This window comes from Mesoplodon bidens, assembly GCF_964165515.1.
Source record: "Mesoplodon bidens genome assembly, chromosome: 19".
NCBI classification, from domain to species: domain Eukaryota; kingdom Metazoa; phylum Chordata; class Mammalia; order Artiodactyla; family Ziphiidae; genus Mesoplodon; species Mesoplodon bidens.
In genome coordinates, this window is record NC_138179.1 from 48,746,396 (window position 1) to 48,773,378 (window position 26,983).

Here is a 26,983-nt window from a genome sequence, read left to right on the forward strand (position 1 = left end):
AGTGAGAGGCCCAAAAAACTTGATTCCTTCTCAAACATTTATGTGGCAAATTAGGATGGATTGTACCATTTGGCAAAGTGAAGAAAGATGGACTGAAAAAAAGTCACTCTGCAAGATCCTGCTCAAATATCACTACATCTCAATATTGTCCCAGGCATACCTTCCCTGGAACAATGAATGGCTTGTCCTCTTGCCTGGGTTCCCATCTCATTTGGCACTTTCTTCTCTTTGCTGCAGTTCAGTGGTGAAACACATACCGGCTCCCTGGTTTCTAATCCCAAACTTACTAGCTGGACAGTTACTTAACCTCCCTGTGCCTCAGTTTCTTCATCTGTAAAATGTTCTGAGGATAAAATGAGTTAATATTCCTATAGGACTTATAACAATGCTTGGCACGTAGTAAGTACTCAATAATGGCTTATACTGATATAGAAATGTCAAAATGCTATATGTACTTATGGACATGTCTTTCCCAACAAACTCTGTGCTCCTCAAGGACAGGACCTGGTTCATCATCTCTTACTCCCAGGGCTTAACATCAGATGGTCAAAGTTTGTTAAATTGAATAGTATATAATCATACTTTCTATGAAAAGGAAATTTTGTAGTAAAATGGAATTAGTCACTCTGTGTGTGTGTGTGTGTGTGCGCTTTTGTGTGAGGAGTTAAGCCTGAGCTTACTGTTTCCCAGAGATAAATTAAGATTTGAGCCTCTCCCCAGTTTCAAGAAAGACCTCTGGCTGGGCCACTGAACGTACACATTGAGTTTAGGAAAACATGCTGTGGTCCAACTGTCTACTAGTAAGACTTTGTTAGTGAGCACTTCCTGCAAACTAATGTGTACCTGTGGCTGTGCAAATGTGACCTGGAGAAGGTGGTCTGTGATGGACACCTTCTAGAACTAATGCAACGGATTGCATTCCTCCAGGCACCACCTGAACATTCTGAACAAGATGGGAACGCTTTCCTCTCACCCTTCCCTTTCAGAAGCAAGAAGTTACTCAGATGAAAACATACGATACAAAAAGAATACGTGAAGTGTGCCTCTGTTCAGAGTCGAATCTTCAGAATATTACTGATAGTAAATTCTGGATGATTTCTCATTTCTATTTCCTAGGGAAGTTGTTTTTCTTGCCCTCCTCGTACCCTTCCTTCCTTCCTTCCTTGTTTTCTTTCTTTTGAGCCGTGTTAGTAGCCGTGGCTTGTCCGGAACACCTTTCTGTTATAAAACACCCAAAAGTAGAGTCTTTCATTAGTGCTTTGCCAGTGGGATAGCTCTGGAGTGGATTCTCAGTAGTCGAAGGCAGAAAGCTCGGTGCTGCTTGCCAGGTCATCTCACTGTGTTCTAATGCTTCTGGAAGTGGGAACCCAGGCGGTGGGTATGTATATTCATGGTGAGCCCAGTACCCAGGCAGAGCACAGGCATATATGTCACCTGACGGTTCTGAGTTCACTTATGGGGACAATGGACCAGGCTGTTTGAAATTGGGATTGTCCACCCAGATTGCCATTTCTCTACCTACCTCTGCACTCAGTCTTCCTTGGTCAAGCTCAAATGTGCTGTTGTGGGACTTCCCTGATGGTCCAGTGGTTAAGACTCCATGCTCCCAATGCAGGGGGCACGGGTTCTATCCTTGGTCGGGGAACTAAAATCCTGCATGCTGTACGGTGTGGCCAAAAAAAAAAAAGACGCTGTTGAATCAAGGCTGGAGAAGGGCCTGAGGCGGGGCAGAGGCGCAAGGAAGCGTCTTACCACCTTCCATACAACACAACCTCCACTCAGAGCATAGTTCAGGAGCAAAGAAGGCTAGGAAGGGAGGAAGGAACAGAGGTAAGAAGGGATCCAATTGGAACTGCCATGGGTGAGGTGTGCCCTGCCGGCTATAGCACAAGCTCCCCAAGAGAGGACAGGAGCCCTTCCTATAGAAGAATAGGTGGATGAATGCCACAGGAGAATGTCCAGGAATACCTTCCTGGTTCCCCTCCCAAATATTTTTCCTGCCGGTACTTAAAGTTCTACCATTAGAGATTTATTCTTGTGCCTTTTCCCCTCCCCCTTTTAAGAAAAAAAATTCATTATAAATGTTAAAGATGCTTGCGATAGAAAATTGGAAAATACAAAGAGGATAAAAACACTTTTAACACACACGACCTCCAAGGCACCCACAAAAAAATAATATCTTCGTATCCTTCTCTCCTATCTTTTTGGCTGTTTTCAAGCATAGTTGTGTCTCCCACGTGTGGAATTCTGTGGCCCACTTTCCTCACTTAGTTTCAGTCCTATTTCAGTCTGATGTTCTGGAAAGATCAAGTACCCAGCCACCAAGAGCCGGTCAGTTCCGTAATACGGAGGAAGTTACTTACCTTGCTGAACTTCAGTGTCCTATCTGTAAAGGGGGGACAGGGATGCCCCATGTGATACCTCATGGCCCCCTGGAACCAAATCAGAGAGAGAGTGAGAGTTAAGGCCAGTTCAAATGTGCTGGGGTAGGACGGATGGGAGTGGTCAGAACAGAACTGGTTACAGTGAGGCCATAGCACAGAAAGCTAGGTCACAGGGAGTGGGGGAGCCCAGGCAGAGGGACAAGTGAGCGCACCCACACCAGTCCGGTTGGGTCCTCCCCAGGACCAGCTCCCCTGAGCAGCCATGGCTCGGGCTTGGCTTGGGCACTGGTGCCTTCCCTCCGAGCCACTGAGTATCACTTGCCCCACTTCCTGTTGGGTCGAGTCCATTTCCGGTGCAGCCCTGAGGGTGATGAGAGAGAGATAGCCAGCCTGGAATCCCTCATTTCCACTTGCTCACAGCCTGGTGATGAGCACAGAGGATCATGTGAGTGCCGGGCTCTGCCTGGGGCCTGGGCTTGACTTTGGAGCTCTGGGAGACCTAGGGCCAGACAAGGATGAATGGCTCCTGGGGGTTTGCTTCAGGCAGGGTGGCCTGGTCTGGGGGCAGGTTTGTGGGGAGGATGAAGAGGCCTGGAGCTGGATTTGATACAGCCTACACAAGCCTTTCAGATCACTCATTTGTGACCTCCATGGTGTGTGTGTATGTGCGCTTGCGTGCGCAGGAGGCCAGGAGAACTCCATCCCCAAGCCGTGGCTGCCTTGGGCTGGTTCTTGGAGACAGGTAGCTGCATGTGGATGTCTAAGAATGCTTCTCTTGCATACCTGTGTGAACGTGTAGGTCCGGGAGCAGCTGTGGGTCTGCCTAGGAATTTAGACAGCCACGGGGGAGGTATGGGGGAGTCTGTGTGTCACTGAATGCCTGGACTTGTGTTGTAGAGTGTCAAGGTGTGTGTGTGTGTGTGTGTGTGTGTGTGTGTGTGAGATGGAGCATTTGTCTGGGCATGGGAGGGGATGTTTCTGTGAGCATGCATTGTGTCAGAATAACACTTTCTATCTCTGCAGCCCCATAAAAAGGCCATAGACCTAAGTTACAAGCTGACGTCCACACACATTACCTGAGTACATACTAAGGGCTAGGCCCTGTGTCAGGCCCTGGAGATACAGAAAGAGGTAAAACTCACCCTCCCCCACCTCCCCCCAACCCCCCATTGAGGAGCTCACGGGGCAGAGGGAGAGGTGTGAGGAACAAATCATTATGGCCCAGGCTGTAAGTCCTGAGGGCTGATCCTTGTGTCCTTCCTCAGGGGTCCCACAATATCACAACTGTGGAGATAATCTGTTTTCACCATCATCTCCTCCTCAAGACTAGAGCCCCTTAATGATGATTGGCACTTAGGAGGTACATGATGCTCTGTAAGGATGAATTATGCAAAGGCCACTGGGAGTCAGGCTATGCCTGGGTGGCCCTCAGCCAGCCGTGGCCAATCATGAGTGACAAGCAATGTGACAGACCCACTGGGGCTGGACTTAACTCTTGCTTCCACTACTTACAGCTGGGCCACAAGCACCAGATACTTAATCTTCCTGAGCTTCAGTTAACTCATCTGTGCAATGGGAATAATGATTGCCCTAACCTCTCAGGAGGCTTGAGGCTTCAGTGAGACATGCTGGACCCAAGGGTGGGGTTCGCACCATTGGCTGGTGGAGGCTCAAGAACTTCCTTCAGAGTTTGGGATTAGCAGGTGCAAACTATTACATATAGAATGGATGAACAACAAGGTCCTATTGTATAGCATGGGGAACTATTTCAATAACCTGTGATAAACCATAATGGAAAAGAATATGCAAAATAATGTATATATACGTATAACTGAATCACTTTGCTGTATGTACAGTAGAAATTAACACAACATTGTAGATCAACTATACTTAAAATAAAATTTTTTTAAAAAGAACTTCCTTCTGGATATTTCCATGTGTATCTCACCATCCAACCACTAATGTCCCCAGTGAATCTTTGGTGTTTTTTCCAATTTCCCTGCATCACAGCTTTAACTGTCAGATGTCAACATGTAACTTCTATGAAACGTTGAAAATGTGTCACTTTGGGAGAATGTGCCTCCCCCTCCTCACCCCCCGCTCCAGGCATGTGCATGCTTGTGTGTACTTGTGTGTATGGTGGGTGCCCATGGGCATGAGGACAGGAGGGGCAGCTGGGGCAGCTCCCTCCTCACCTGCCCAAACTCAGGTGCCCATTGGGGTGGCTGGTGCCTGGTGGGGGCTCTTTTTCCTCTCTGACTCACACTGGTCCAGCTTGGCCTCCCCTCCTCTGAGCCTCGTTGAGCCTGGTTCAAGGTCTTACTAGTGGTGTGCTGGAGCTGGTTTGGACTGGCTTGTGGAGCCACCTGTGCAAATCTCTTCCTAACTCCTTAGATCAAGGATGATGCCACATTGGTAGCTTGAAATCAGCCACGGTGGCAATATTTGCAGCACGGGAATCTGCAAATGATATAAATCAGACTCCCACCCACCCCGCAATGCAGCACACCACTGGTCATACCTGCAGTTATAACAACCCCTGATACTGAGTGCCAGCACCTGCTAGGCATTTGGCATCACTCTTTTTTTTTTTTTTTTTTTTTTCTTTTTTGGCCACACCGCGCTGCTTGCAGGATCTTAGTTCCCCGACCAGGGATTGAACCTGCACCCTTGGCAGTGAAAGCATGGAGTCCTAACCACTGGACCTCCAGGGAATTCCCATGGCATCACTCTTATTTGCACAAAAATCCTGTGAGATATTTATCGTCATTCCCATTTCATATCTGAGGTTCATAATTTACATGATTTGAATTCAGGTCTCTGCCCACCACACTGGACTGTGTGCCTCAATAAACAGAACCATGAGATGCGATATCGCTGGCAGAGTTGTTAAAGATCATTCATTAGCTAATCACTCCCCTCATTGGACAGGGGAACTGAACCCAGAGAGGCTCACTATGGCTGTGGGCTTCCTCTGTTAATATTGCAGCTCCTGTCTTCCCACCAGTCTCCCAGCGCCTTTGTGTCCACAAAGCCAAGGTCACTGTCACCTGATGTTCTGCATGCATGGTTGATTTTTTGGAAACTTTACATGCAGATCTTGACATTCAGTGCAAGTTCTATTTTGTTTTGCTTGATTTGACCCAGTGTTCAAGACTCTCAAAAACATATTAAATCTTGCTTGGGCCTTTTGTTGAATGTCTTCCTCCTAGATGGGTGCCACGCACTGCCTTGATCACTGCACCTTCGCTGCAGGAATTGGGGTTAAACTTTAAAAAAGAATAAGCAAAGCACAGAGCTTTGTGGCCCAACACCGGACATCTCCATCCTGTCTGATAGAAGTTCTGGCGTCTACACTCTTTGGAAGAAAGCAGGTTCCTCTCCCACCCCCACCCTGGCTCTGCCTGCCCCCACTGACCAGAGGATCTGGATTTTTGTTCCATGAACATCAGCAAATGCTCACTGAGACATCCTCCCTGACAGACAGTCTCCTGTTTAGAAACTGGGCTCCTTTCTCCCCACTCCGCTCTGACCAAGGGACACCCCCCACCCCCGCCCCGCACCGGACTCCCTTTGCCGTTAGACGTGCATTTCTCCTGCTCTGGAAGAGCGGCTCTGCATCCACAGCCGGCCCTGCCTTCGGAGTCGTGGAGCCTGGGCAGAGGGACCCGCACCGGCCCGTCTAGAGAGCGGACGAGACACTACTTCTGCTCAGACTCCAGGCGCCTCCCTCCTTCTACGCCCCCTTGTTCTTTGGGGGAAGGTATCCTGCGTGTGCCTCCACCCCGCCCGGAGGGGCAAAAACTCTCTGGTCCCCGGCTCGTACCCCCATCCTCGCCTCTCCCGGCTCGAGACCTTCATGTTCAGCCGCCGCGTCCCCAGGCCCGCACCGCGTCAGGTGAGCTCTCACCTGGGGAGGGTGGGCGCGGGAGCTGGGGGCGGGGCGGGGGCGGACCCGGGGCGGTGGCCCCACCCGCGAAGGGGCGGGGCCAGCCGGCGGGGCCAATGAGACGGGGGGCTCGCCGCCTGCGGGGGTGCGCTGCCAGCGCCGCTCCTGTCCCCCCGCCCGCTCCGCCCCTCCGGGGTTTAAAGCCCCGCGGGCGGCTGGTGGCGGCGCTGCTAGCGCTGAGCGGCGCGAGGAGATGCGACAGGGCGCCGCGCCGCCGGCATCATGCGCCCCCCGCCCGCGCTGGCCCTGGCCGCGCTCTGCCTGCTGGCGCTGCCCGCCGCCGCCGCCGCCGCCTACTTCGGGTCAGTGCCCGCCGCGCCCCGGCCCGCCTGCCTTCCCCTCCTCCCGCTGCAGCAAGGCCAACTTTTCCCTTCCGCTGGCCCTGGCCCCGGCCCCGGCGGGATCTCGAACTCAGACCTTAGCCCCGGTGGTACCCAGCCCCATCTCGGGGTCGGAGTTCGCGCCCAGAGCTCCTTCTCTGGCTTCCCCGACTCGGACCCGGATCGCACCTTCTAGCGTCCGAGCTCTGGTCCCCTGCACCGCCGCTCTTCTCACCCCGTCCTGTCCGAGACCTCATCCCGCCCACTCGGCCGGGTCTCAGACCCCCAACCAAGCTCCCGGACTCTGCAGGCGTTTCGGACCTTGTCCCCGTCCTCCCCGGGACTCCCTGTCCCTGCCTGTCCAAGGCGTCCTTCCCGCTCTCGGATGCCCTCTCGGATCCTCACTCGGTGCCCTGTCCGCCCCCATCCTGGGCTCTGACCAGCCACCCGTCCTTGCCTGGGGCTCCTTCCCGACCCTCTGCCTTCGCCCCGCAGAGCGGAGACCCGGAGGGCTGGCTGGCTGGGTGGGGTGGGGTGTTACCGAGGCCGGGGGAGGGGATCGCGCTGATCCAAGAGGGATGGGGGAACCTGCGGACCGTGGGGAGTGTCAGCTGGAGAGCGGGAGGGAACCGTCCGTGGGGGAAACCCAACCAAATCTCAGACCTGGCGTCGGGTGATTTCTCAGGAGAATGACGAAGAGAGTAAGAGGGGAGGCGGTATACATGATTGGAAAAGGAGGGTCAGAGTTGGGGGTGACAACTGGGGAGAGCATGGGTGAGAGTGGGCAGTGTCTGGAGAGCAAGTTACAGGGCAATTGTCCCTCCTTCTCGGACCCTGAATTGCAGGGACTTGGGGTGGGAGATGGGGTCGTGGGTGTGAAGGGACTTTCCTGACCTCCACCCAAAGCCTGTTCTAAATATATACAGTCTTTTACTTTAAATCATGGCACTTTTGTGATCCTCACCCCAAGTCAAGGTGAGGTTTACAGTCTGACCCCAGCAAAGGCAAAAACAAACAAACAAAACCCAAAAAACGTAAACCACCAAGCAAGTGACCTGCCAGAGACTGCTCTTAAGGACCTGGCAGGGAGGGGGCGAATAAGGGTCTGAGAGGGTCTGAGAGGTCCTGCACAGGCTGGAATAAGGGCTGTGGGCTAATTTCCAGGTCATGACCCCTGGTTAAAACATGCCTTGGCTGTGGGCAGTGGCCGCTCCTGAAATATATAGCGGGTGGCGTCAGCCCAGTCCCTAGCTCAGGGCTCAGCTTGCTGGTGACCTGGGAAGATCACTTAGTCTCTGGCCTCATTGTCCCCTTTTGTACAGAGAAGGGGCTAAACTTGATATGACTGAGCCTCTCTATCCACTTCAAGAGCACTGTGCATTCATGTTCGTTTCCCAATGATTTCAGTCTTGAAAAGGCACTGCTCCTGCCTCAGCAGACAGGATAAAATGGTTAGGGCACAGACTCTGGGCTCAATCCCCAATCCATCTGCTTGCTAGCTGTGTGCTCTTGGCCAAGTCACTTAACCTTTTTGTACCTCAGTTTCTTATCCTTAAAATGAGGATAATAGTGCTTATTTCATATGAGGATCATGTGAGTTAGTACATGTAAAGCACTTAGAACAGGGTCTGGCACATAGTAAATGCTCAACTAATGCTACTAATTATTAGGGAGATACAGTGTCTTGATATTCCAGCCCCAGCAGGGGTTTCTGAGCTGGAATGGAGAGTGGGGGCAGGAGAGGGGTGTGGACAAATGGTGCCTGCATCCTCTTGGATATCAGCTCATTTTCACAATCCTTGTGTTTGCTTGGGTTTGGAGGTTGAGGATGGGGCAAGGGCCAGATGAGATGGGAGGAGAGGGGCTCCAGGAAGCTGGAACCACCCAGGCTGGTGTGGTTGGAAGGGAAAGGGGTTTGTGGCATTGCACAGGGTTAGAATTTGAGGGCCATGAGCAAGGGGGCAGTCTTGGAAATGAAAAGGGAGATGGTGGATCAGGCATGGGTTGGGGCTGAGAGGGAACCTCTTCCAAGTCGTGAGCCCCCCTGGACAGAGCTGGCAAAACACACTCAAGCCACCACCACCCCAGTCTGGGGAGGAGGAAAAATGTTCAGAGAATAAGCTAAAACTGGGGCTTTGTGCTGTTCTGTGTTTGGTCTCAGAGAACAGACAGGATGCAGCCTGAATCCTCGCTGAGGAAGCCAATGTGCTTCTCCCCGCTCTAGGTCATTTGCATCTGAAGTCTCATTTCTGATTATAAGATCAAGTGTTTTGGCATCCTGATAAAAGAAAATTCAGACATCAGGAGAGCAGGTGAGGTCAATCTTCTTGGGGTTTTTAAAATCATAGAATCAGGCTTTAGAGTTGGAAGTGACCCCCAAAGTTTCTCTGGTCTAACTCCCTGCTTCAAGCAGGTCATGTATTATTATTCCTATTTTTCAGATGAAGGAACCATCGTCCCCAAATCAGTGAGCCAGCAACCGCTTCTGATGCTTTTACTTGAGCCTAGCACCTAATTCTGGTGATGCCAATAATAACGTAACTAGTATTGCAGTTTACAAATAATTTTCTTGTTCAGCCCCTCTGCCATCTGATCCTCAGACCCATTCTTGAGGTATACAGGATGGGTGTAAATAGTTCTCAAAAGGAAACTGAGGGTGAGAAAGTTTCAGTGACTCACGCTATGTCGCACAGAAAGCTAGTGGGAGAGGCAGGATAGAAACCAGGTCCTGCCGCCAGTCTGGACTCTTTGTTCTACAGAGAGTATTAGCCACTAGAGCTAATACTGTGTGGTCACCCAGGAGAGCTGCAGCTGCAAAGGAGCTGCAGAGGGTGAGGAGGTACAGGGTTGCCCCCTCCCCTACTTGGTTAAATCTGTCAGATTCTTGGCTGTAGGGGGATGGGTGAGATCACAGCATTCTCCTCCGTCCTCAGCAGTGAGATAGGATGCACTGAGCCCTGCTCAGGTATCAGGTGGGCTCCCAGAGGGATGGCACGATGACAGTGGGATGGAAGGTGGACCAGGTTTGTTCTGGCTCTGGACCACTCTCAGTGTTGCCCACGATCGAGTCACCTTCAAGGTCTTTAGCATCTGGAGGTCCTAATGTCCCCCAACCAGCTGGTCCTGGCTTGGAAGTCTAGCATTACTCAAGAGCTCATGTTTTGGCTCAAATGGCTTGGGAATTCTGCAAATCTTAAGTTCTGTGGTGTTTTATAAATGAACACTCACTGTATTATGTGATGAGCTGGGTATATGTTAGGCCTTGTCATCCAGTCCAGTCTTTAAGTCATCTCAGTGAATTTTGTATCTAGAAATAGTTCCTGTGGATGCAGCTTTTAAAATCATAGTTGACTTTGGTGGTGCTTTTTAAATGTGTGACCTCTGCCCTGTTTGGGTTTCTTTCCTATCTAGGGATGGTACAGATCCGTTTATGAAAGCACAGGCTTTTGAGTCATCTAGAACTTAGTTTGAATCTTGGTTTTGCCTCTTGCTAGCTGTGTGACTCCAGGCACATGTCTTAACCTGTCTGAGCTTTGGGTGATGATAATACCCATCCTAAAGGCTGGTGTGAGGCTTAATTCAGACAATGAATGAAAGGGCCTGGTAGGGTGCCTAGCACATACTAAGTGCTCAGTACAGGTTCACTCTTGGTGGTTGCTAGGGTTCTAACCATCTTCTTGGGTTGTGGGAGTGTCATCATTGTGAAGAAGCAAAACACAGCCTTAATTTTTTTTTCCAAATCAACATTACATGCAATAAAATGCATGTATTCTAACCGTACGGTTTGGGTTTTAACAAATGTATACCCTACGTAACCACCACCACAATTGCTATATGGAACAGTGTCATCATCCCAAAGGATCCCTTGTGCTCCTTTGCAGTCAACACTCTCCCACCAGCCCCCCGTCACCACTTCCCTGCTTTCTGTCACTTTAGTTTTGCCCATTGTAGAATTTCATATAAATGGAATCATATGACCTTTTGTGTGTGAATTCTTTTGCTCAAAATAATGTTTTTGAGATTCATCCATGTTGTTGCATGTATCAGTAGCACATTCCTTTTCTCCTGCTGGGTAGTATTCCACTGTATGGATGTACTGCAATTTGTTTATTCGTTCACCAGTTGATGGACATTTGGATCGTTTCCAGTTTGGGGCTATTCCAAATAAAGCTGCTATGAACATTCATGTACATCCCTTTTTGTGGACGTATGTTTTTATTTCTCTTGAATACATATCTAGGACTGGATATTTGGATCATATGGTCATTTGAATGTCTTTTTCATTGGGTTATTTGTCTTATTGAGTTGTAAGAGTTCTTTACATGTTTGGATATAAGTCCTTTGTCAGAAAGTATTGGCAATATTTTTTCCCTGTCTGTAGCTTGCCTTTTCATTTTCTTATTGTTATCTTATGAAGAACAGAAGATTTTAATTGTGATGAAGTACAACTTTTGAACTTTTTCTTGTATGGTTTGTGCTTTTTGCGTGTCTCATCCAAGAAATCTCTGCCTATTAGAGGCTGCAAAGATTTCCTCCTATGTTTTCTTCTAGAAACTTCATAGTTTTAGCTTTTACACTTGGGTCTATGATTCTTTTGGGGTTAATTTGTGTGGATGATGTGAGGTAAGGGTTGAAGTTTATTGTTTTCCACGTAGATATCCACTTGTTCCAGCACCATTTGTCAAAAAGATGATCCTTTTTTCATCGTCATCTTTGTTGCAAATTAATTGACCCAATCAATATATGAGGGCTTATTTCTGGAGTCTCTATTCTATTCCATAAGTGTATCTTTAGGCCAATACCACAGTCCTGATTACTGTAGCTGTATGGTAAGTCTTGAAACCAAGTACTATAAGTTCCGTCCTTCTTTTTCAAAATTGTTTTGGCTACTCTAGATCCTTTGTATTTCCACATAAATTTTAGTATCAACTTGTCAATATCTGCAGGAAGGACTGCTGGGATTTTGATTGGGATTGCACTGCATCTATAAATCAATTTATAGATGATTGATATTCTAACAATATTGAGTCTTCAGGTTTATAAACCGCCCATCTCTCTCTTTTGGGGGCTTTTAAGGTTTCTTTCAGCAATGTTTTATAATTTTCAGTGTATAGGTCTTGCAAACATTTAAGAAATTATTCCTAAGTGTTTTATGTATTTGGATGTTTTTTTAAAAACAGTTTTAGGAATTGACTGGGTCCTGAGAAAAACACGGTTGGAGGGAAAAAAGGGTAAAAGAAATTTTACTGCTTTGGGGTGGTAGATTGCAAGCCAAACATCACTGATAAGAATCATTGTATTGGGGGAAGGAATTTAGGCTGGCTTCTCTCTGGGCTCAGCTGTAACCCGTGAGGAGCTGGGCTCTAGAGCTGGGGTCAAACCAGCCTCCTCAATGGACGGTGGTGGAGTTTCTGAGGCTGAGTGGGGAGGAAAGAGAAGAGAGAGAAGCAAGGGGTCGGGGGGACACCTGGACTGGAATCTCCTAAGGAAGAGAGGTCCTGGTGCCTTTAGGCTTGTGTGCTCAGGTAGAAGTTGGGCTCAGGAGGAGGTGGGCCAGGTGCTGTGAGGGAGACCCTCACCCTCCCTGGCATCAGCCTGAGCAGGATGGGAGCCAGCCTAACGCCCTGCCATAGTGTAAGGAACGCTGGACTTGGAATCACACAGATCGAGTTCAAATCCTCCAGCCAACCACTTACTAACTGTGACCCAGAGCAAGTCAGTTAACTGCTCTGACCTCAGTTTTCCCATCTATAAAATGGGCTAATCCCTACCTTGTAGGGTCGTTATGAGGGTTTTATGTATATAAAAGTGCTGAAATGCTCTCCACATGTATGGAGTCCAGGGAATCTAGTGGCCTGTCTTAGAGCATCCCAGGTTAAGGAGTATCTTTTTGACATCTGTTCCTTCCTCTCTTCATCTTTATCCCAGTCGTTATATAATTTGAATCCTTCCTATACTCAGCCCTTTATGTGCATAATCTCATTTAACCATTGTGACATCCCAGGAGGTAGATGCCGGTGGAATTATCCTCATTTACAGGTGAGTGGGGGCATGGGGGGAAGCGCAGAGAGGCCAAGTGCCCTGCCCACAGTCACCGAGCCAGTGGCGGGCAGCACCTAGATTTGAATTCTAGTCTGTCAGAACCCGCAGCCAACCTCTTCATCCCTGCCTCCTGCGCCTGTTGACTGCCAGCTGAGGCCTGCCTTCCCCTGGGCAGCTCTGACCCTCTGAGCCCTCCACCCCGTAGCCTACATCTCTTACTTGGCATATGTCGTAGGTATCTCTTGCACTGCATGTCTTCAACTCTTGGTTTGTTACCTAATTTTTTATGTGCTCATGTCTCCAATTCATGCATAGCGCCCTTTAAGTGAAAGTCTTGGGGCCCTGTTGTTGGTTGACTCCACCCAGGGTCCCTAGCATTGCTTCCTGGTCCACAGTGAGTGTCGGGGTGGGCAGTCCCTGACCTTTCCTCGCCCCCAGAACCTCCCTCTCTGCCCCATCATGTTTGCTCTTCTGCATGACCCTCTCAGGCACATGCTGCTTGGCCACGACCTGGCCTCTGTCAGCATAGGAATGGGAAGCAAAGCAGAGAGCAGGCACTAGCCCCCATCAGACTCCGGAAGTCAGCCACACCTGGCCTTCCATGGGAATCCTGGGGGCAGCAGAGATGAGCTGGGGGTGGGGCAGACACCTTAAGCCCAGACCCTCTCACTGGAGAGACTGAAGAGAGAGGGTGAAGAGTCTCAAAGAGCCAAGAGAGGGCTTCCCTGGTGGCGCAGTGGTTGAGAGTCCGCCTGCCGATGCGGGGGATGCGGGTTCATGCCCCTGTCCGGGAAGATCCCACATGCCGCGGAGCGGCTGGGCCCGTGAGCCATGGCCACTGAGCCTGCGCGTCTGGAGCCTGTGCTCCGCAACGGGAGAGACCACAACAGGGAGAGGCCCGCGTACCGCAAAAAAAAAAAAGGGCCAAAAGAAAATCAAACCATGTTCAGTCTGTCTTGGAAATTCCAAAGAGACTAGTTTTAGGGCAAGAGCAGAGAAGGTCTGCTTTCCCCATAGTGACAATCCCTTTGAGGCCAGATGTGTTTCAGATTTCAGGAGTTTTCAAATTTTAGCAAGATAATACAATACACATACCACGTAAAACATAATATCCCTAGCAAGGTATAGGGCAGCCCCCAGTAATTGGACACGATTATTTTTGCAGAAAAACATCTACATGTTGGGATAAATATAGACCATAAATATTCTTACTTTGGTTCAGGTCAAGTCCTGCTGCCATATGAGTTCACCACAACTGTACCCCAAAATTGTAGTTGTCGGGGATTTCTGGAGTCCAGAATTGTGAATAAAATTTTGTGAACCTGTCATGTGTCATCACGAGAGGTTGGGTACATTGAGTTTTAAAGAAGGACCTGGGCCAGGCTCTCACTGTGTATCAAAGGGAGGCTCTGGCTGCCCAGGCACAGCTTGTCCCCAGAAACTGGGGTGCAGAGGAAAGCAGCCTGGCTCTCCCTGTCCCCACAGGGGCTGAGCTGGTCGGAGGAGTCAGGGTCTGACTGACCGAGGCCAGACTGCCCTGAGATCTGGGTCGGTCCAGATCCCAGTTTGAGGGCTGGGGCAGGCGTGGCCACAGGGAAGCTTCTCCAGAGTCACACCCCTCCAGAGCCATGCCCTTCCAGAGCCTTCGAGGCTTGAGCTTGGGAAGCTGTGGTGGTGGGGATGGGGGATATTAGGTAAACCCTGCAGCCTGGGAGTGAGACGGCAGGGAGGCCAGTGGTTTGGACCTGGGGGTGGAGGGGACTGAGGGAGAGCCTGGAGCTATACTCTGCCTGGCGTTAACACCAGAGGGATGTATCCAGTCAGCAGGTGCCTGGCTTGGGGATGGGGGTGCCTCAGGGGATGAGAAACCAGGACCTCTGCCAAGGGGGTCACAGCCTACTTGGAGAGACTGTCTATACAGCCCTGAGGAGGAAGAAAATAAGTGAGCCATGCAGAACTAATGGTACTACATCCGAAAAACTGGGAGAAGACAAAGAAGTTGGATGGTTAGAGTGGGATGGGGCTGGCAAGTAAGGAGGACTTCCTGGAAGAGGCAGACAAGCATCTTAGGCTACTAGAGCTGGATAGGGCCTCAGGATCACCTTTCCCATTCCCTGCATTTTTGAGTCAAGTGTTGAAAAAGGCTGTGGTTATAAGAGTCCAGGGGATCCATGAGGGCTTTTAGACTGGGAACGGCAACCCAGGTAGCAATTACAGCATGAAGAAAGGCATGGAGGTTGGACTGAGTTAGCCATGGCAGGAAGACAAGGAGGAGCCTGGCCTGGCATGAGGGGAGGGGCCCTTTGCTACAACCCTGGTTGGCTCTGCATCCAGGAGAGTCCGAGGTGGGAAGTTGTTCTGGTCCTGCTCTGGAAGACCCTGCTGTATTCCCAAGGAAGCCAGTTATAACTCCATCCATACCCTGGGGCTGTCCTGACCACTCGGGCCCTCACTAGGCATATTCAGGAAGTGGCTCCTTGACCAGGCTGGAGGTTCCTGCTATCCTTAGGGCTGAGGGGAGGGGTGTGGAGGGGCATGAACCATCCCTGGGACCTGCAGGAGGACAAATGGAATCTGCAGCATAGGACATCTCCTCCTAGAGCATATGTAAACAGTGGAATTGTCCACCTCACAGGGTGATCACACACAAGGCATTCACCAGGGGCCAGGCCCTCCCAGGGTCCACAGCCCAGCCTGAGCCTGCCTGTCCACAGGGATAAGGGTGACCTCCCAAGAGCCTGCCAAGCTGGTTAGTTGGTGAACTTACCATGGTTAAAAAAACTTGGCTAAAGTTGGTCAGCCCATGAGCAAGGATCCCATGGTCGGGGCAGAGCTGGGTGTGGGTGTTGGTTGCCCCAAGATGATACAGACTCAGCGACTACTTGCCTTTCCCTGCCGTCCCCATGCTGTGTCCCCTAAATGACTCCTCCCCGGGTCAGGGCTGGGCCTGTGAACCCAAGAAGCTGGGGAAGCTTATCTTAAGGTTTCCAGCCCCCCTTCTCTCCTCCCCTTCCTTTCCTCACCCCAGACTTCCCCTTTCTCTCTTCTCTTCATGATCCCAGACTCTCTCCTTTGAGCTTCCTCTGTCTAGCAAAGTATGTTCCCAGGTACTGGCATTATTATATCAGACTCTCACACTTCAATATGAATGGGCAGGCCACTGCTCCAGGCTTTATTTCTGACTCTTGGCTGAAAAGAAACTGAGTTTTAGGCCAGGGTCCTCTCTCCCTTCAGCTGCTCAGGGGGCCAGAGGAGTCCTGACCAGTCTTCCTTCCCTTCAATCCTACCAGTCTTGCGTTCCGATCACCCTAGACATTTACTATGGTGAAGGTTGCTTTTGCTTCCCTGAAGTGTTACATTAAAACTGAAAGCAGAGACCGCCAATCTTGATGGAAGCAATCGGGAGACCCGGGGTGCAGTCCCAGCCCTGCCACTAAGTCAGTGGGTCATCTTGGACAAAAGTCTTACATGAACTTCCAGGGCACCAGACAGATCAAAGCAGAGACGTGCATACTTGGCAAACCTCTTGCCTTCCTGCCTGCACTGCAGAAGCCTCTGGGGTACCTCCCAGAAGCCATCAGGGCAAAACATCTGGACTGGGTGATCCTGAAGGGTTTCCCCAGCCCTAGAATATAATGATTCAAGTGGTGTACATTTGGACCCAGCCAGGGAAGTGGGGGAGATGCTTATCATCCCAGACTTGTGAAGGGGAGGGATTCCTTTGCACAGGAGTGACTTTTGGTACCCTCCATGGCCACTGTGCCACCTGATTCATCCATGCCAGGGACAAAGACTTCCCCTCCTCAGCCTCAGCCTGAGCCTGAGTGGAGTGGCAGGGAGACAGGAGGAGGAAGGGGGAAGCATTTCCTCCACAGATGTTGCACCAGCCAGGCTCTAAACACCCGAGATTGTTGAGATGCAAAGCAAGCTTGTTGGGCGGCCTGCTTGCTGCCCACTTAGCTCCTGAGCACCCGTCTCCACGATGCCATCCTCAGCAGGCAGCCCAGTCAGGCGGCTGCAAAACAGGAAGTGGAGCTGTTCTCGGAGAGATAAAGCCCACAGCTGGGCCAGTCTCTTTTCTCTCTAAGCCAGGGGTGGACTGGTGGGGGGCAGGGAGGTGTGCTGATTCAGTCCTCAAGGTGGGTTCTGAGGCTAAGAGGTGGGGAGGAAAGGGAGGCTGAGACCCAGACAGGGATGTAGTGAGCAGTCTGGTTTGTTCCGGTCTTCTGTGGCCTGAAGCTGATGCTCAATATTGACATTTGTTTGTTTGTTTGTTTGTTTTGCGGTATGTGGGCCTCTCACTGTTGTGGCCTCTCCCGTTGCGGAGCACAGGCTCCGTCCATGCAGGCTCAGCGGCCATGGCTCACGGGCCCAGCCGCTCCGCGGCATGTGGGATCTTCCCGGACCGGGGCACGAACCCGTGTCCCCTGCATCGGCAGGCGGACTCTCAACCACTGCGCCACCAGGGAAGACCAGGATTGATAGTTAAATAAAAGAGTGAGTGAAAGGATAGGAGAGGGGAGTTGGAGGAAAAGTGGGAACCGGTACCTGCCAAATTTGCCATTAAGGCTGCTCACGAAGGGCATCCTCATGGAGGAGGTATGAGGTGACGGTGAGTCTTGTCAAGGAGAGAGGAGTCTGAAGGATGGGGAGAGGGATGTGCTTCTCAGCAGTGTAAACCTCGGGGCCCCTCAGATGGTGGGAGGAGGGGAGAGGAGGCAGGGGTGTGGAGGGGCCCCCTCGCTGAAGAAGCACTACCCGGAGCCATGTGCCCTCTCTTCCTGGGCCAGACACTGGACTCACTAACTCTCCCCTGCTGCGAAGAGGGGGGGACTGGAGAGGGCAGGTGGGGGTGGGGAGTGTGAGTGTGAGTGTGAGTGTGAGTGTGTGTGTGTGTGTAGGGGATTTAGTGAGGGCGGGAGGGGTGGGCTGAGATATTCGAGAGGAAAGCACGAAAGGCGCACTTACCATGCAAATGGCCCTGCGGCGGAGGAAGCCTGTTATCGGCGCATCTAACAGGGTTTTGCGGGGCCGAGGCCAATGCCCCAGGCAGGGCAAGGCTTTCCTGGTTCCCAGGTAGCTGCCTGCAGTTGGCACCAGCCCTGGTGCCAGGAAAAGCTCCTGGTCCCTCCAGCTAAATGTCCAGACAGGCTGGCATTACCTGGTGTCCTGGGAACCGCCAGTCTTGTCCTGTGCCACCCACCCGCTCACCCACCCACATCCCGGGGGCGGTCTCCTCTGGAACCATCAGACCCTCTCGAGCAGAAACAGGGATGGGGGTGGGGGTGGGGGTGGGAGAACAGAGCCTGGGCACCCCCAGGTGATGGGAAGTGCCCTACACCTGCCGGGCCTTCTCCAGAGACCTCCCAAGAGCTTCCTTTAGCCCCCTCTCCACCCCGGGCCTCCCACTACAGGCAGAAGGGGACTGGCTGAGGTCAGCTTCTTACCCAGATGGTGTTAGTAGATCTGATCCGGGTTCCTGAGCAGCTATTGTTCCTCTGGGACTTGGGCTGGTTCAGAGCCTTCTCCTTCCCTGCCCCTTGGGGTCTGGGGAGAGTTTGCAGTGCTCTGAATCCAGCCAAGTTCCCTCCAGACTGTGAGCTCCTTGAGGTTATGAGTGTGTGTCCCAGCACCCAGCACAGCACCTGGCACATAGTAGATGCTTAAGAATGACACTTACCTGGAGCTTACTGTGTGCCAGATACTGTTCTAAGAGCTCTACAGATGTTAATTCATTTAATCCTCACAATAACCATGTGAAATAGGTCCTGTGATTATCTGCATTTCACAGATCAGGCACAGAGAGGTGAAATGCCTTGCCCAAGGTAGAACAGCTAGTAAGCGGCAGAGGTGGGATTTGAACTGAGGCAGTCTGTCTCCAGTCATGCTCTCCTACTAGTCAAGGCGTATTTGTTAGATAGAGTGAGCTCAGGGGGTGAGTGGACATCCCTGGGGTCACCAGTGAGTGAGCGCAGACCTGGGACCAGACTACCCAGGCCAGAACAGCCTTGGGGGCCTGAGGTCCTTTGGTCCCCACACTCTAGCAAGTGGCGGGTGATCATTCCAGGGTGAACTCTAGTTCTGCTCAGGGGTTCGCTGGTCCCTGAGGTCCTGTTGACGATAGACCAAAGCAGTCTCCTGGGAGGCTTCCCCAAAGCCTGAGAGAACCTACTTTTGCTTCCTTCAAGGTCATCCCAGATGGGGCAGCTTTAGCCAAAACTGTGGATGGGGTGAGCCTTGCGCAGGGTGAAAGAAGGCACGGGCGGGAAAGACCAGGCATGGACGGAGGAGGACTGGTTGGGGGGTGGGATGTGAGATGAAGTCCGGAGGGGCACCCTTGACTTTTCCCACTTTGGAGGGAGATGTGGTGGCCTGGGAAGTGGCTGGGGAGGCTCTGGGGTCAAAGCCAAAGGCATCTCACTGTGTGGGGGTGGGGGCTTCCAGTCTTATCGACCTGACCACCAAGGGCCATGAGCTGAGGGTGCAAAGGACGGAGGGGCACAGGCTGGGGGCAAAGAAGGGAGGAGAACGGAGCTGGTCACGTGGGGTGGTTGCTTTCCTAATGGGACAAAAGAGGCTGGAAGTCAATCTGGGAGAGCCCGACAGGAAACAGGAATGGGGGAGACAGACCAGCTGGGCCAAAGCAGGTGCAACTGATGGGGAAGGGTTGGTCCCAGGTGGCTCAGGGGCACTTGAGTCAGGCAGGGGCCTGAAGGTGCTCTTATCCCTCAGCCCAGAAGGGTAATCAGTAAGTTTGCAGATTATTTGTCCTATGCTCTTCAGTCCAGACCACTGCTCGCTTGCTTGACTGATAGCATCCGACCTGACCATGGGGAGGTGTCTTCATTAAAACCCCAGATTTTGTCTGGATTCCTTAGACTCAACAAAGCTCACTCGATCTTCTCTGGTTGTACATCTTACCCTCAAGATGCAACTAACATGTAGAGATTTTTGCCGAAGGGCTTGGTGGGTGGGGTTCTCAGGCTTGGAGTGCCCGATAGAATGATTTCTTCAATGGGAACGGATCATGCCCAGGGACCCCGGAACAGATTGGAACCTGCAACACCTAGAATTCTTCTGAGATTCAAGAAGAAACCGTCTCTAGCAGATGCCATGGCATCCATAGGGCATGTGTCAGAGCATTTACTAGCACTGTTTAAGGAAATCAGTTGAGGTATTTTCTTAAGTTTGATGTCCTGGCACTATTTCTTCAAAGAAAAAATGGTCCCAAACTGCAACATAGAAAACAAATAAAAGGGAAACTGGGTACTGGTATGTCTCTCAGTTGTCTTCCTAGGTCCTATGGGGGCCCCTGAGGCAGTGTGAGGGGGCCTTTTTTGAGAGCAGCCCTGGGCAGACCAGGGCCCAGTATGGCCTGAAGCTCCTGTGCGGTTGGCTGCCTTTCCTGACCATTAATCGCTACTAAGTGTCATTACTGCTAATAAAATTAACCGACTTTATACTGGACTCCTGGGGCCATCAATCACAGGGTCTATTACACGAAATTAAAAAAACAGTGGCCTGTTGATGGGGGGAAAAGGTGTTTGCCGAGCCTGGCTCACAAGTGCAGCGTAGGGTGTGCTGGTACTCCACAGCTGTCGGAAGGTGGTGATCAGGGACGGCACCCTTAATTAGACAAACTGACTCTCAGCCTTGACATTGTTCTACAGATAGGAGTGTCTCAAGTAAGAACAGAGATGACCACAGGGAGACTCTGGGGCCAGGGGCTGAAAAGCTCCCCAAATTCTCCCTCCCATTTTCACCTCTGTTCCTCTCCATGGGTTTGGTTCATTCTTTTTCTCTCTCTTTGGACCAGCTTTCTATCTCTTGAGTGACAAGCCCAAAGAAAGAGAAGACAACTGTATGCACTCCTAAGTCAAAGAAAGAGAGAAAGCAAATGTATGCTCTCTTAAGTCAAATTCCAAATTCCCAGAGAAAGAACTGGTTGGCCCAGCCTGGGTCATGTGGTCCTCAGTGGTCCAATCAGCAGGCCAGAGCAGCAAGATCATTTGGTATAAAATGGCCAATAGGGTAACCACGTAGATAGAAGGAACAGGTAGGCAGCCAACCCAACAGGTGTCTGAAAGAGTAATTTAAAGGTCTTAGTAATAAGCACTCAAAATGTGGTAGATAAGGGAATTCCCTGGTGGTCCCGTGGTTAAGACTCGGCACTTTCACTGCTGGACCTGGGTTCAATCCCTGGTAAGGGGATTAAGACCCCATAAGCCACGTGGCATGGTCAAAAAAAAAAAAACAACATGGTAGATAATATTATATAATAGAATATAAATTATATATTATATAACATATAATATAGCTATAATGATATAAAAATAATAGCTATTGTTCTTATAATGGAATTTGACACAGGCCTTGAAAGATCTGCAGTCCTGTCGGCCAAAATTCCCCTAATTCCCTGTTCATTCTCTCATCTGTCAATCACTACTACAAGGGAGGTGCCAACTTCTGAAACACAAGAACTGCGTGAACAGAAGTTGCCCCTCACACCAGCCCCCGGTGTGGGGAGGAAGACATTTGAGGGGCTAGATGGCTGCTGTGCCCTTTGCTCCTGCAGCCCCCAAGCTGCCCTCCACACCGGAAGCCAGTCAGGGTGGGGTCTCCTGGGCTGGAGTTGACATTGGGTTCTGCTCTGGACCTGCCAAGGGTCAAGCTCTAAGGGTTTCCTGCCAGACTGCAGGGAGGGGTTTGGGTGTAGACCTGGTGGACTGGAAATTTACCCATTTGCCCCCAGATTAATGATTAACGGGTCCCTGCCCTCACCCTGTCTGGGAGGGGAGCCCAGGGCCAGGCTGGGCCAGGAGGAGCCCGATAGCATCTGTCTCTGCTCGGGGGTTTCCGAGATTTGCTCCACACTGGGTTGGCTGCACCTGATGGATTTGGGATCTACGGGCACTTTCTGGGGGCACCTGGGACCTGGCCAGGACCCACACCCTCCCTGGGGTAGACGGGGAAGGTGTGGCACCCAGCCAGATGTCCTGGCTGGGGCAGGTGGCTCCAAACAGGAGAGCCGTGCCCTTGGCTCTGTGGGATGTGGGCCTCTCTGACCACTCAGGGCTTGGCCACAGGGCTTGCCTTGGCTGGTGGCACTTGAGCACTATGGGGTGCAGCCCAGACCTGGCCACACAAGTGACAAGCGCCACATCCAAGCAGGAGCTTTAAGAGCCATCACCTGGTTCCACCTTTGATCTTTTACCACGGCCACAAGGCCAGCAAATTCCAGAAAGGGGCTGCTTCCTCCAGCCTGGGTGCCAGAATGATGTATATTTCACCCACTCCGAGGGCCACCAGGGTACAGGACAGCATATATTTTGAACTGGGAGAAACATCTCATGGACCACTTCTGGGCAGAGGGAAGGTGAGCTCTATTTGTAGTACTCACCTTGGGACTTCCCTGGCACTCCGGTGGTTAAGACTCCGAGCTTCCACTGCAGAGGTCATGGGTTCGATCCCTGTTCGGGGAACTAAGATGCCACGGGGCACAGCCAAAAGAAAAAAAAAATCACTGTAGTCCCCACCTTGTTGCTGATCTGCTGTAAGACTCAAGTTAGTCACTGCCTCTTTGTAAAACCTTTGTTTCCTTATCTGTACAAAGGGAAGACTCTGCCCAGGTTAGAGAGTAAAGCATCTTGCAAGAAGAAAGAGTTTTGAGAAACTCCAGCTAGGAGGAAAGTGAAACAGCAAGTCCCAGGCCCTGTGGTTAGTAACTTTTCAAATAATCCTCCCAGCAGCCCCAGGAGGTAGCGAGGATCACACTTCCATTTTCCAGAGGAGAAAATCAGTGCTTCTAGGTTACACAGCTAGGAAGTGACGGGCCACTGGAGCGTGGCAGCCTGACTGCAGCATCCACGGACTTCAGATATAGTAGAGCAAAGAGTCTGGAGCTGGTGGCCTGATGAAAATATACTTCCTTCCTCTTCATCCACCTGTCAGTCCATCCACCCATCCTTCCTTCCTCCCTTCATCTCTCCATCCTTCCACCTTTCCATCCATTCAGGTATTCCCTAAGTATCTTTTTTTAACAGGCATGGAGTGGCCAGATGGTTAAAGATCTCTCTGGAGATTATGGAAACACGTTAGGTTGGCATGGCATTACTTGGGCAGCAACCTAATGTAAGGGAGAGAAATTGGCTGGACGTCTTCTTAATGTCGACTTCCCTCTGCCTGCCCCTCTTAGGAACGTGCAAGCCAGGCAGCAGCCAATGCTATGGGCAATATTTCCCGAACTGCCCTGATCCTCAAAGCTGCCCAGGGAATGTGGAAAAGATACAGATTCCCAGGTCTTATTCCAGACCAAGAGAAGCAGAATTGCTAAGTATAGATCCTGGGCATCTGTATTTTTAGTAAGTACCTCAGATGATTTTTCTGGTTGGACAAGTTTGGGAAATAATGTGGGTAAGAAGAGCAGAGACTTTGGCTTCTGGAAAACTCGGGTTTGAGATCTTGCACCAGTTCTTGTTATAAGCACCTTGGTTTCCTACTCTGTAAGATGGGGGCATGACCCCATGGGGCCAGCCTCCCTCCTAGAAGGGCTAACAGTGCAGCCCCCAGGAAGGCCCTTCTGCTCACCTGCCCCACATTCTTAGGGATTGTCATCCTTCCTCCTCCCTTGTCACGACACAAGGGTCACTGGTCTCCCTTCTCTCTTGCCCCCTCTAGCCTGACTGGGCGGGAGGTCCTGACACCCTTCCCGGGTCTGGGCACCGCCCCTGCCCCAGCACAGGGTGGGGCCCACCTGAAGCAGTGTGACCTCCTGAAGCTGTCCCGCCGGCAGAAGCAGCTCTGCCGGCGGGAGCCAGGCCTGGCTGAGACCCTGCAGGATGCCGCACACCTCAGCCTGCTCGAGTGCCAGTTTCAGTTCCGGCATGAGCGCTGGAACTGCAGCCTAGAGGGGAGGACGGGGCTGCTCAAGAGAGGTAGGGAGGCGGGCTGGGAGGAGGAGGGCTGGGGAGGAGGAGGGCTGGGGGGAGGAGGGCTGGGAGGGAGGAGGGCTGGGGGAGGAGGGCTTGGGGGAGGAAGGTGGGGGAGGAGGAGGCTGCCTTTCCCACTCCAACGTTCCCAAGACCACGTTGCCCTTACGAACCCAGCACAGTCCTGAGTAAGAGGGGTCCTGGAGTTAATGAGGCCCAGCTTTTCCCTGCTTGGCGGGGGCAGGGGAGCAAGGAGGACACAAGAGAGGAGAGAAGGAGCACAACCCACTCCTGGAGGAGCCCACAGATGAGACGGGTGGTCCCCCAGCCCCTTCCCTCAGCCTCCTACACACACACACACGGCACACACACACTCACACTCACAAAGGGATGAGAGCAGATAAGGAGGGATGGCAGTTAATAGTTGGCCAAGTGACATGACACAGGCCAACCACAGACTTCATTTGTTCATTCACTCACCTGTTTCTTTGTTGATCACAAGCATCAATCCATCCTTCCCTCCCTCCCTTCCATTCCCACGCTACCTCCCTCCCTCCCTGCCCGCCCCATGTGTCCACGTGGCCATCATTTCACTAAGCATCTGGTGAGGCTCTCAGTGAGCCAGGCACTGTGCTGGATGCTGCAGATACGGAGCCGAAAAAGACCCCATCTTCCCTCAGAAAGCATTCAGCCCAAGTGGGGGAAAAGGTCATCCTGTGACTATCACCAAGCATCAATGGGCTTTTGACAAAAAAGGGAGCGATGCTGGATCAGAGCAGCCCACCCCCTTTTAGGCAACTGTTCCCCGTGGCTGGGAGGGTCTGAGCAGAGCTGATGCCCCCCCACCTCAGTGTCACAAGCCCCCCAGGTATATCAGAGAGCAGGTAGAAGGTAGCGAGCTCACAGGGGAGGCCAGCTCTGGGCTGCACCCCATTGTGCAAGCGTTGTGATTGTCCTGGAAGTGGGTGGATGGTTGGTTTGGGACCAGTCAGGCGGGAGACCCAAGGTCACTCAGTCATTGGGTCTCCTGCCCAGTCGGGAGCAGAGGGTGACATTGAGAGGCATCAGGAAGCACAGGAAACATGTTTCAGAGGATCAGGGGCTCAGAAACGGGTTGGTCCAACTTGCTCACACACCGGCTTGGAGTCAAGATCAGTGGTTTTACCGAGCTTCGCCACTCGCCAGATGCCCAGGTCACTTCTCTCTGCATCTGTGTTCTCACCTGTTAAGTAGAAGGAGCAGCCCCTGTCCTGCCACCCTTAGAACCTGGGCACACACTCCCTTGGGAATTGGAAGTTCCATTTAAACAGCAACTTGCATCCTGAGTTTAAGGGGCAGCTGACGGGGAGGCTACCCTGAGCTGTGCCCTCAGGTTCACAGGCCCTTCATCCTGCTCGCCACAGTGGCCCCACCACCCACTCTAGCCTCAGAGGGCAGCAGACAGCCCCTGAGCTCACTCTCCTCCTCCCTCCCGATCCCCCCGGGGCCCGGCCCAGGTTTCAAGGAGACGGCCTTCCTGTACGCCGTGTCCTCGGCTGCCCTCACGCACACTCTGGCCCGGGCCTGCAGCGCCGGGCGCATGGAGCGTTGCACCTGTGATGACTCTCCGGGCCTGGAGAGCCGGCAGGCCTGGCAGTGGGGCGTGTGCGGCGACAACCTCAAGTACAGCACCAAGTTCCTGAATAACTTTCTGGGGCCCAAGAGAGGAAGCAAAGACCTGCGGGCACGGGTAGACGCCCACAACACCCACGTGGGCATCAAGGTGAGTACGTTCCCGGGTGACCCAAGCCTTTCCCAGCCACAGTGCAGGGCTGGGGAGCGAGGTCTCTAGGAGGCCATTATCCGCGCTGCCCCCTAGCGCACACACAGAGCCGGCCCGGGATGAACCTCATCCTTTCAACCAACATTCCTTGGGCATCCATTCTGGACCATTACCAGGTACCAGAAAGTAGGGAAGGATCCTGGGCATCACTGTCGGCTGGGCAGCGGGTGGGAGCTTGGCTCAGGATGGGGCCTTGGTGAGGCAGAAACGTGTTTGGAGAAGGGTCTCCATTCCAAGCGCTGGCCTTCCTGGAGGTCCTAGAAGCCAAGGTAGTTTGAAAACTGATCTGGTACAACCCCTGTCCCTTCTCCATTTTACAGATGGGAAGACAGAGGAGGCCCAGAGAGGGGAAGGAACTTGGCTGAGGTCACACGGTAGTGGGAGGGCTGGAGGGTAAAACGTATCTAGGTCTACTCGGACCAGAAAGCTGGGAGAGGCTAGGGCTCCATTTCTTTAAGAAATTGAGTTCTGTGTTCTGTTTCCTTATCACTGAGTTTGTGTAAACCAGGGCTGCTGTGTTCAGTTGTGCAAGCTCTCTGCGCCACAGGGACTTCGGGCCAGGGGAGGAGCTGGGGCTAAGATCCAGCCCACACTGCTCTCACCAAGATGTGAGGACCGTCTCTGCCCAGAGGAAGGGGCTCCTAGAGCTAGTTTGCACTAAGGTGCCACGTGGGCCAGCTAGAGTCTTACCTGCCCCCACCACGTGGACCTTCCCCTGTCTCTTTCCCATCCTCCTGTTGCTCCCCGGCCAGGGTTGGTGCTCTAGGGTCTGTGGGCCCGGGTCTCTGACCACGTCTCCCTTCTGCCTCTCCTCGCAGGCCGTGAAGAGTGGCCTCAGGACCACGTGTAAGTGCCATGGTGTGTCGGGCTCCTGCGCCGTGCGCACCTGCTGGAAGCAGCTCTCCCCATTCCGCGAGACAGGCCAGGTGTTAAAGCTGCGCCACGACTCAGCCGTCAAGGTGTCCAGTGCCACCAATGAGGCCTTAGGCCGCCTGGAGCTGTGGGCACCAGCCAGAGCAGGCAGCTCCACCAAGGGCCCGGCCCCACGGCCTGGGGACCTGGTCTACATGGAGGACTCACCCAGTTTCTGCCGGCCCAGCAAGTACTCGCCCGGCACAGCGGGCAGGGTGTGCTCCCGGGAGGCCAGCTGCAGCAGCCTATGCTGCGGGAGGGGCTATGACACCCAGAGCCGCCTGGTGGCCTTCTCCTGCCACTGCCAGGTGCAGTGGTGTTGCTACGTGGAGTGCCAGCAGTGCGTGCAAGAGGAGCTTGTGTACACCTGTAAGCATTAGGCCCCCTGCCCAGTGTGCCAGCTGGACTCTGCCAGGACCTCGCATGGCACCGGGCCACCTTGAGGCCACCCAGCTGTCCAGCCAGCCCCCCTGGGCAGGTGCATGCAGCATGCATGCACTCACCCATGTGCATGCCAGTGCACATGTGCTTCTCTCCCCACTGGGTCCCATCAGCCTTCCCCTCCCTCAACTCGAAAGGTGGGAGCCCCACCCCTGAACCCAAGGGTCCCCAGCCTTGTTGAGGAC

The 26,983-nt window shown here is 52.4% G+C and overlaps 1 protein-coding gene across 1 annotated transcript; it reads left to right on the forward strand.

The window, feature by feature from the left end:
* Nucleotides 1-6,352: 6,352 nt before the first annotated feature.
* WNT9B (Wnt family member 9B) lies at nt 6,353-26,764 on the forward strand. Its single transcript, XM_081219337.1, has 4 exons — nt 6,353-6,635; nt 23,373-23,629; nt 25,120-25,385; nt 26,264-26,764. Exons 1-4 carry the CDS (start codon nt 6,556-6,558, stop codon nt 26,735-26,737), a joined length of 1,077 nt encoding a protein of 358 aa, XP_081075463.1. The 5' UTR covers nt 6,353-6,555; the 3' UTR covers nt 26,738-26,764.
* The last annotated feature ends 219 nt before the right edge of the window (nt 26,765-26,983 follow it).